At 54.0% G+C, this 8,380-nt stretch overlaps 2 protein-coding genes across 4 annotated transcripts in view; one reads left to right on the plus strand and one right to left on the minus strand.

The window, feature by feature from the left end:
• The window catches only part of ZNF385C (zinc finger protein 385C), a 27,518-nt gene extending 25,850 nt beyond the window's left edge, over positions 1-1,668 (plus strand). For both annotated transcript variants that reach the window (XM_040640615.1, XM_040640616.1), the window contains exon 8: positions 265-1,668. In XM_040640615.1, the coding sequence (XP_040496549.1) occupies positions 265-501 (237 nt within the window). In that variant the 3' untranslated portion in view covers positions 502-1,668. The remainder of the gene's footprint in view (positions 1-264) is intronic.
• On the minus strand, positions 1,608-5,757 carry NKIRAS2 (NFKB inhibitor interacting Ras like 2). Of its 2 annotated transcripts, XM_040640614.1 has the most exons (5): positions 5,620-5,757; positions 4,521-4,628; positions 3,860-4,101; positions 3,178-3,270; positions 1,608-1,944 (listed from the first exon to the last, which is right to left on the minus strand). In XM_040640614.1, the coding sequence occupies exons 2-5, from the start codon at positions 4,612-4,614 to the stop codon at positions 1,915-1,917; spliced, it is 459 nt and encodes a 152-aa protein (XP_040496548.1). In that variant the 5' UTR covers positions 4,615-4,628; positions 5,620-5,757; the 3' UTR covers positions 1,608-1,914. The 2 variants fall into 2 exon arrangements, with proteins under 2 accessions (XP_040496548.1, XP_008699505.1); XM_008701283.2 differs by having other exon boundaries at positions 1,608-3,270.
• Positions 5,758-8,380: the final 2,623 nt, after the last annotated feature.

Here is an 8,380-nt window from a genome sequence, read left to right on the forward strand (position 1 = left end):
TCAGGGTCAAGAGCAAGGGGTGGGCGTGCATCTCCTAGAGACCATCTTTCCCTCCACCCCCCATGGCCTCCTTCCTCTGGGCAGGAAGACAGGTGGTGAAGAAAGCCCTTTGGAATGAGTGTTTGGGGGTGGGAAGGGAGGATTTAGGTTTGGAACCCTAAAAGGCACGTCTTTCCTGCAGCAGAAAGCCCAAGGATGGAGCCCCGGGAGGGGTGGGAGTTTTCTGGGTCAGACTGTGTCCATTCCTCTCTCTCCTCTCTGCAGTCAAAACTGGCCTTGCAGAAGCAACTCACCAAGACGCTGGCGGCCCGCTTCCTGCCCAACCCGATCCCTGCTGCGGCCACTGCCATCTGTGCCCTGCCTGGGCCCCTGGCCCTCCGGCCTGCCCCCACAGCAGCCACCACCCTCTTTCCAGCTCCCATCCTGGGCCCAGCTCTGTTTCGTACCCCAGCAGGAGCCATCCGCCCTGCCACGGGGCCCATCGTCTTTGCCCCCTACTAGGCTTACTGGGGAGGCCAGGGCTCATTTCCCCGCAGTCTCTGTCCCCACCTCCTCTTCCCAAGATGCCTCAGTTTCCTCCATCCCCAGGAGACTGCCTTTTACAGCCGAGGGCTTCCTGCCCAACCTAGGAAGAGCTGGGGTAGTTTCAAGGGCACCTACCCTTTACCCAGTCTGGACTGGGGATTCCACTACTACCCTCCTGGCCCAAGGACCTTCCATCCCCACCCTCCTTTCTCCAACCTCAGGCTAGGGCTGGGCTCTCCTGCATTACCCAGCCTGATCTATGGGGAGCAAACTGAGAAATCCCAAAGATCTATGCAAAAATCCTAGCCCCAACCCCACGGTGCTCGCATTTCCCCTACTTGAGACCTATACCCCCATGGCCAGAGGCCCTAGGAATCTTAACTTTGAGCCTGGGGACAAGTCTTCGGGGGGAGGCCCTCCCCATTCACTGGATTCTCCGGAGACTGGAGGTGGCAGATGGGGACTCAAGCTGGAAAGGGTTCAAGGCTATCTGGACAAGGTGACCCTGGGGGAGTGGAAGAAGACTGTGGAGGAGACAGGGAGCAGTGCTAAGTGGGGGCAAAGCCAAGATGGGGCTGGGGCTGAAAGCTTTTGGGGCTCCTCTGCTCTGAGAAGATGGGCTAGGAAGAGGGGTAGGTGAGAGTGATTTTCTGGCTGGGCCCAGTTTTAACAGAGGCGATCAACCCCACACAAGCTCTCTCTTCAGCCTTTCATTGATTCCTTGTGAGCCCCAGCTGGGTGTGTGTGGAGGAAAGCACTGGGTCTCCCTCAGACTCTGGACCCAGCAAACATCAACTCCCCTCCAGCTCCTCACCCCAAACTGCTCCTTAGCACTAAACCCAGCTTCCCCTCCTTCCAACCAGCACCCAGCCCCCCTCACTGTGAAGCTGTGCGTTGGGATCCGGGATGACACACTCTCAAGACCCCTATTCATGCTGTCAAAGTCAATGTCACAACCTCCATCCCACCCCCGGCACTGCTCCTTCACCCCACAATATGGGACTTTGCCAGTATCCACCTGTATCTTTTCTTTTTTTAGATATTTCCAGTGGGAGGACAAGAAGGGGGGAGGGGAGGGAAACTTTTTGATAACAGTTGTGGTTTTATTGTGTCCAACGCATCAATAAATGAATTCAAGCCCGAGCCTGTATATGCCCTAATTCGACTCACCCAGTGCTGGGCGGCCTGTCCTGCTCACCTCTCCCATCTCGGGGAGAAGGGGCAGGTACTAGAGGTCACCTGGCTCTAGCGTCTCATCTGTGATGGGTGTGCACATTAGAAGCATGAAGTGGACACGGGAAGTGGTGGGTGACAAGCGCGCTTTACGGCATGTTGAAAGTGTAACCATCCTTCCGAGTCCCGACAGATCTGTCAGCTCCTGAGAAGCTGCTACTGGTTTGCCTTGTTCTGTTCAGGCATCTGAGGTAAGAAAGGGCGAGAGGAGCACCTTGTCCAGCCTTCACCATGGCAGCAGGCAGAGAAACACAAGTAATTTATAAATAGAAGTCCAGCTATTAGCTGAAAACAACCACAGGAAGGGGTGAAGACCAGGCCCCATCGGTGTGAGGTCCGCTGATTGGGCACTGGGCGGCCACTCTGGCGACTAGAGCGGACAGTGCACTCCTGCCCCCTGGTGGTTGGGGGGGAGCAGTGTCTCAGCCTCCAGGGCCAGGGGGCATAGCACCTTGAAGGAGGGAGAAGCCAAAGGGCACAGTAACAGCCAGCCCGAAGCCACAGGCATGATAAAATCTGAGGGCTGGAGAGGGTCCAGAAGATCACCTAAGCAACTCCCATCACCTTACAGATGAGAAAACTGAAACCCAGAGAGGGGAAAGCTTTGCAGGTTCCCAAAGCCAGCTGGTAAAGCCCGGCCATCATGCCACCCATCTCAGCCAACAAGGGCCGTGTGCTCCCTGAGCCAGAAGAGGAACCAGAACAACTGGAGGGGAGAGTGAAAGCGGATAATTACACTTCCCAGGAGGCTGGCTTCCTCCAGCCAAGGAGAGGACACAAGATCAGGGTGTCAGAGCTGGACACCAGCAGGCACACACATGCACGAGTGCACACGTGTACACGCACATATGCGAGGCCCGGACGCCTTTCTCCGGCGTCCAGGCTGATGCCATAAGTTTAACTGTGTGAGCGTGTGCGTGTGTCTGTCAGTGGCAGGAAACCCACAGGCAGGGGGACCCTTGACAGGAACCAGAGCCTGGACCGGGCACTTCTGCATGGCAGCGCTGCTTCCCGGCCACACTGACCCACAACTGCCCCCGGTCACAGCAGGGCGGGGATGATGAGAGCTGGAGGTGGGGGGAGGACTTGGGGGCACTAGCCTAGATTATCTGCACTTCCCAGAGTCAAGAGGGAGTGAAAGTGACCTGAGCCTGGGACAGCCCAGCTGCCTGGCCTGGGAAGGACAACTTGCCTAACCCCACCCCGGACACATCTGGCAGAGCCCGAGACGCTGGAGTGAGGCTGGGAAGGTGGAGAAGGGACGGCAGCTCTTCAGCCATCCAAGGAGCCACTGCCCTTGTTCTTGCGGCTGAGGGGGAAAGCAGACTTGCTCTGGGGCTGGGTCATCTTGCTGGCCAGGTAGATGAAGGGCTCCAGCAGAGAACGGCGGTCGGCCACAGATACCTCCCAGAGCTTCACCTTCTCGGACTTGGCCCAGTGCTGAGCCACGTCGGGGTCGACACGCCGCTGCTCCTGCAGGTCACACTTGTTGCCCAGGACCACGATGGTGACCTGGGGAAGACGGACAGAGCAGAGACCTGAGGATGCGCCATGGACCTCAGGCCTGGGTGTGACGGCTGGCACCTACCTAGGAGTCCTAAGAGAAGGGAAAGTCTCAACGGCTAACGTTTCACCTCTTCCTATATTAGAAACAATGGGGAGAGGAAGATGGTCGCTTTGTCTCCTTCCCCTGCTCAAATTCTGGCCTCCATCTGGCCCTCCCTCCGGGAGTTCCCTTACAAGCCCTGTATCACCTACGCCTGCTCATTACTAGCAATCAGTCTGTCTGTCTAAGCAACTCGTGAGGGAGCAGCCCCAAATGCCTGCAGTTTACCGGGGGATTTGGGAACAGAAGGGCCTTCACAGCTAAGAACAAGGAACAATCATCAAGAAAGACTGGTGAGGGCTTCCAGAGTTAGATCAGTAACCTCTGAAACTAAAGAAAAGCCTCTCTGGTTGAGCTGCCTCAACACACGGCCGCCTCCAGGGGGAAGACCGCCTTCAGTGGCCTCCATTCCCACTCCAGCTCCAGAGCCATGCCAGGCTCCCCAATGCCAGGGCCCAATCCCTTTTATCACCAGTGCCCCCCCAACACACACACCTCCTTCTTGTCCTTGGATTTGTCGATCTCCTTCTTGAGCAGCTCCACCCGCTGAAAGGACTCTCGGCTGTCCGTGCTGTAGACCAGGACATAGCCGTCAGTGCAGGAGAAGCAGTGCCGGGGCAGTTCAGCCCCATCTCGGAGCCCCCGGGTGTCGTAGAAACGCACCTGCTCCCGCACCCCCCGGTCGGTCTCAATGGAGCCCACGTAGATGTCTTCCTGGGTCTCAATCATCTCAGAACCTGGAACGAAATGAAGAGAGAAAACTTGTTTATAGAGAGAAGGAAGATGGGAAACATGAGTGACTGAGTATATCCTAACAGGCTTACCAGCCAGAGAGAGAGAGGAATGTGGGGCCGAGGAGAGAGGGCCAGGGACTGACAGTCCGGGAGGACTGGATGACTTGGGTGTGGGAGGAACAGATATTAATCTCATGCTAATCCCATGCTAAGCAAAAGTGTGACTTGAGAGCTTTTCTTCCCTATCTCAAGTATTGGGTTTCCTCTCTCGTAATTTCAATGTTAGGGTTGGGGTCATTATGCAGATTTTACTCTGTGAGGTACAATCACCACCACCAGCAGCTTTTAGCCTTTTCGTGTTGTGATCAAATCCTACTTATTTTTCAACTTCTCCCACCACACCCCCGCCCAACAACACTCACCTACTACATGGTTCCCATACAGAAGCTGCTCCAGGATTGAAGTTTTGCCCACAGATGCTTGGCCACACACGACCACCTTGCAGCTCTTCCCCATGCTTAGCCTTCAACCTTGAAAAACAGAAGCACAATGGGTGAAATGGGATGAAAAAACAGAGGGCAGACCCCCCGTCACTGAGAGCCCAGATTCTGGACAGAATACACAGCCCCAGGGATTCAGCACTGCCTGTCCCCTGCTCGGGTCTGGGGTATTGGAATGATGTGTCTATGTTGGCTACTAGACAGTGAGCTATACTTTATTCATCTTTATTATAACCAGTACAGGACCAGTAACTGGCTCAGGGCAGGTTGTCCGTAAATGTTGCCATAAAGGGGGAAGAGAGTCTCTGGTTTAAAGGAACCACTGCCCAGGTTCCCTTCTGTGCACAAGATGTGGAAGACCAGTTGCTGAAGGAGCTCTGGCCCAGCCTCCAGTCCTGAACCAGGACTCCATGGAGAAATAAGCAGGAATGCTGTTTTGTGTGGATCTGTCCTAAGCTACTCTTCACCGGGAGATGGAGCAAATAAGGAGGGTATTTTATTTTCGTGTGTGATTTATCCGGACAAGAATTAATTCCCTCTAATTCCCAGTCAAGTCCATGGCTAAGACGAAGAACATCAGACAACAAGGAAAAGAGTGAAAGAATCTAAGGGGAAAGGGCTTCGGAAAGGAGAAAATCTGTGTTGCCCTTGAACTGACAAAGCAGGATGAGGAGGCTCAGACACAGAAACCCCTTCCCCGAAGAGACCCCAGGCAGAGATCTCGTCGAAGGCATCCCGAACACAGGCTTCCCGGAAGGAACCCCAGACCAAGATTGCCCCAGAGAGCAGATACAGATGTGCTCCCAAAAGGCGTCCCAAACAGTGACCTCTCAAGTAAACTCCTGATACAGACCCCTCCTCCCGCCTGCGGGGCCCGCAAGTAAGGGATACCCTTAAGAGAGACGACTGCCAGAGGGCTTCCGCCACCGATTTCCCCCGGAGGGGGGAGGCCCAGAAGGAATCGGAGGCAGAGCCCCTCCACCTAAGGCGGCCCGGACGCGGTGGCCTCCCAATTCCGTACCTCCCGGAGCCTTCGCAGCACCCCGGCCGGGCCCCTCCAGCCGCCCCGGGACCAGGGGAGGGGCAGCACAGCCACAAGTTCTCTGCTTCTCCTCCCGGTTCCTTCCAGGCTCCGTCTGGCCCCGCCCCCCAGCTTCCGTCCGGCATGACCAATTCCGGCGGCGGCCAGCAGGAGCCGAACACGCAGCGCCCCCAGAGGCAGGCGGGGAGAATGACAGGAGCTGGGCTGCCTGTGCACCTGAGCACACGGTTCTAGGCTCTCTGGATGCGGGGTGCTGGTGTCTCTGATGCCCAAATGTTCTTTCTCTAAAGGCTACCATAGCGTAGTAACACTTTTTTTATTCAGTCGTTTATTCGTCAGATGTCTTCTGAGCACCTACTCTGTGCCAGGTACAAAACCACATGCTGAGGAAAAAATGGATGAATTAGACAAGGTAGCTGCTTGTTAGAACTCACTGTCCAGAGGACCTGGACACCTAAACCAACAATTACAGCACAGCACGGTGAGAAGTCTTACCGCGGTGCTATGGGAGCACAGCAAAGGGCATTTCACTTCAGGAACAGCGGGCATCATGGATAACTTCCTGAAGGAGGTTATGTCTGTTTTGAGATTTGAAGGGTGTGGGAGGAAACGGGCAAAAGTCATGGCATTTTCTAGAACTACAAGTATTTGGGGTGATATTGATTGTGGAAAGGAGGCAAATAATCAAAGACCTTGTGTGGTAGGTCAAAGAGTTCAAACTATCCTAACAGCAGTAGAAAGCCATTGATAGATTTTATGCCCATGAAGTGACATGATCAGTTTTTGCTTTTAAGAAAGTCATTGGCAGAAGAGTAAAGAATGGAGAGAGATGAGACGGGGACCCAGTTAGGAGACTATGGTAGTATTCCAAGTTTTAAGAATAACAATGATAAGAGCCTGAATTGGGATGGAACAGAGAGAGATTTAGAAGACATTTGGTAGGAGAATCAAGACTTGGTGATAAGTTGGGAGTCAGGAGTGAGAAAGAGGGAGTTTGTGATGTCTGCTATCCTTCTAATTTGGTGACCAGTTGAATGGTGAATCGATTTGACAAGGAATTCAGGAAAAGAGAATCAAGTACTGCATTTGTTTTTTTCTTTTGTTGAAAAGTGGGGAGAGAATGACAAGGTCAACTTAAATATGTTATGTCTCCAGGATTTGTGAAACACCCAAGTGATCCAGTAGATAGTTGGATATGGAGATCTAGAACTCACAACTGAGAAGTCTAGGTTGGAGGTATCAACGGAGTTCAGCGTCATTTACAGCTAAAATTAAAGCTATGAGAGTAAATGAGTTGGCTTAGATGCAAAGAACACAGTGGGAAGACAGTCTAAAGACAGGTTAGCTTCCTGCAGTAGACGGTAGACAGCGAGCCATTAGCAGGCAGGGCAGGTGGTCTGTGAGTCTGTGCCCTCCCAACCTAGCACAAAGTAGGCACTTTGGAGAGGCTAGTGAATGATTGGCTGGATGAATGACTTCTCTCTTCCCACCCACTGAGACTCTCCCATCCTTCCCTACCCAGTGGTGGGTGTGGTTTCTGCTCCCTTAGCACTGTGATTGGCAGGACCTTGCAAGAAGCCTACTGAGAATGGAGCATACAATGGAAGAATGGAGGAAAGGAGTCCAGCCTTTTTAAATTCACTTGCCCCCTTATTTTAGTCCCTCTTAACTCTAAAAAAAAAATTTTTTTTTAAGATTTTATTTATTTGACAGAGAGCGTGACAGCCAGTGAGAGAGGGAACACAAGCAGGGGAGTGGGAGAGGAAGCAGGCTCCTAGCGGAGCAGGGAGCCCAATGCGGGGCTCAATCCCAGGGCTCTGAGATCACGCCCTGAGCCGAAGACAGAGGCTTAACGACTGAGCCACCCAGGAGCCCTTAACTCTAAAATTTTAACCTCAAACTCACCCAATTTAACCTCAGAAAACTCCAGTTTAATTCATACCCACAAATACTATCGGTTTGGGTGAGCGAGTTACTACAAAGATGATTGGGCTGTGTTCTTGCCCTGAGTTCCCAGTTCAGACTGCATTCGGCAAGGCAAGCGTGCTGAGCAGGGTGTTACTATAAAGGGTGAGAGTACTGGGGACACTACGGAGCAGGGACCTCACCCTGCAAGCTGCCTTATAAACTCTAGGGCAGGGTCTGGGGCGCCGTGCCACCCTCCCTAGGCTTAATGCTGAGATGGCACTCCCAGGCAGCTGACATGAAAGCAGCCTCATAAAAGGATCAGCGTCATTAGGGTGATGAACCAGTTGCTGCTTGGAGATCCAGAGGGGATGAAAGGCGCGGGGTGAAGACGCCCTGCGTTCTCCTGGCTTGGTTGGGCAGGGCTTCCAAGGGCCGATGAAAGCTGGAGGAACTGGGCTCAAAGTGTCTTCTTGCCTTTCCCGGGAGGAAGCTGTGGACAGGTCGGGAAGGTAGTAGTGGGGGATCTTTTCCTCCGGAGTCCTGGGTCATCGAGCCCTCGACCCAACTCGACTCTCCTGAACCTTACTGGAGACTCTCTAGGATTGGAAGTTGCTATGGCAACGAAGCTCTCAGCATACTGAGGACAACTCAGGCCTAGAGAGGCGTCACCCTCTTGTAACCCCCCACTTCGGACCCGCGGATAAAGTGGCGCCCCCTACGCACAGGAACCGTCCCTGGGCCCCCGCCCCGGCGCGGAGACCACCGTGGACCTCCGGGGGCGGGAGGCCGCTCTGGCCCCAAGAGGAGCCTCTCGCTGGTAGACGGGCCCGAG

The sequence above is a fragment of the Ursus maritimus genome, unplaced genomic scaffold, assembly GCF_017311325.1.
Source record: "Ursus maritimus isolate PB19 unplaced genomic scaffold, ASM1731132v1 scaffold_24, whole genome shotgun sequence".
Lineage (NCBI taxonomy): Eukaryota > Metazoa > Chordata > Mammalia > Carnivora > Ursidae > Ursus > Ursus maritimus.

Coding starts and splice junctions, on each gene's coding strand:
- NKIRAS2 (XM_008701283.2), bottom strand. CDS start 4,614: ATGGGGAAGAGCTGCAAGGTGGTCGTGTGTGGCCAAGCATCTGTGGGC. Junction 4,102..4,520: donor GTATGGGAACCATGTAGTAG/GTGAGTGTTGTT, acceptor ATTTCGTTCCAG/GTTCTGAGATGATTGAGACC. Junction 3,271..3,859: donor AATCCAAGGACAAGAAGGAG/GTGTGTGTGTTG, acceptor CGTCTTCCCCAG/GTCACCATCGTGGTCCTGGG.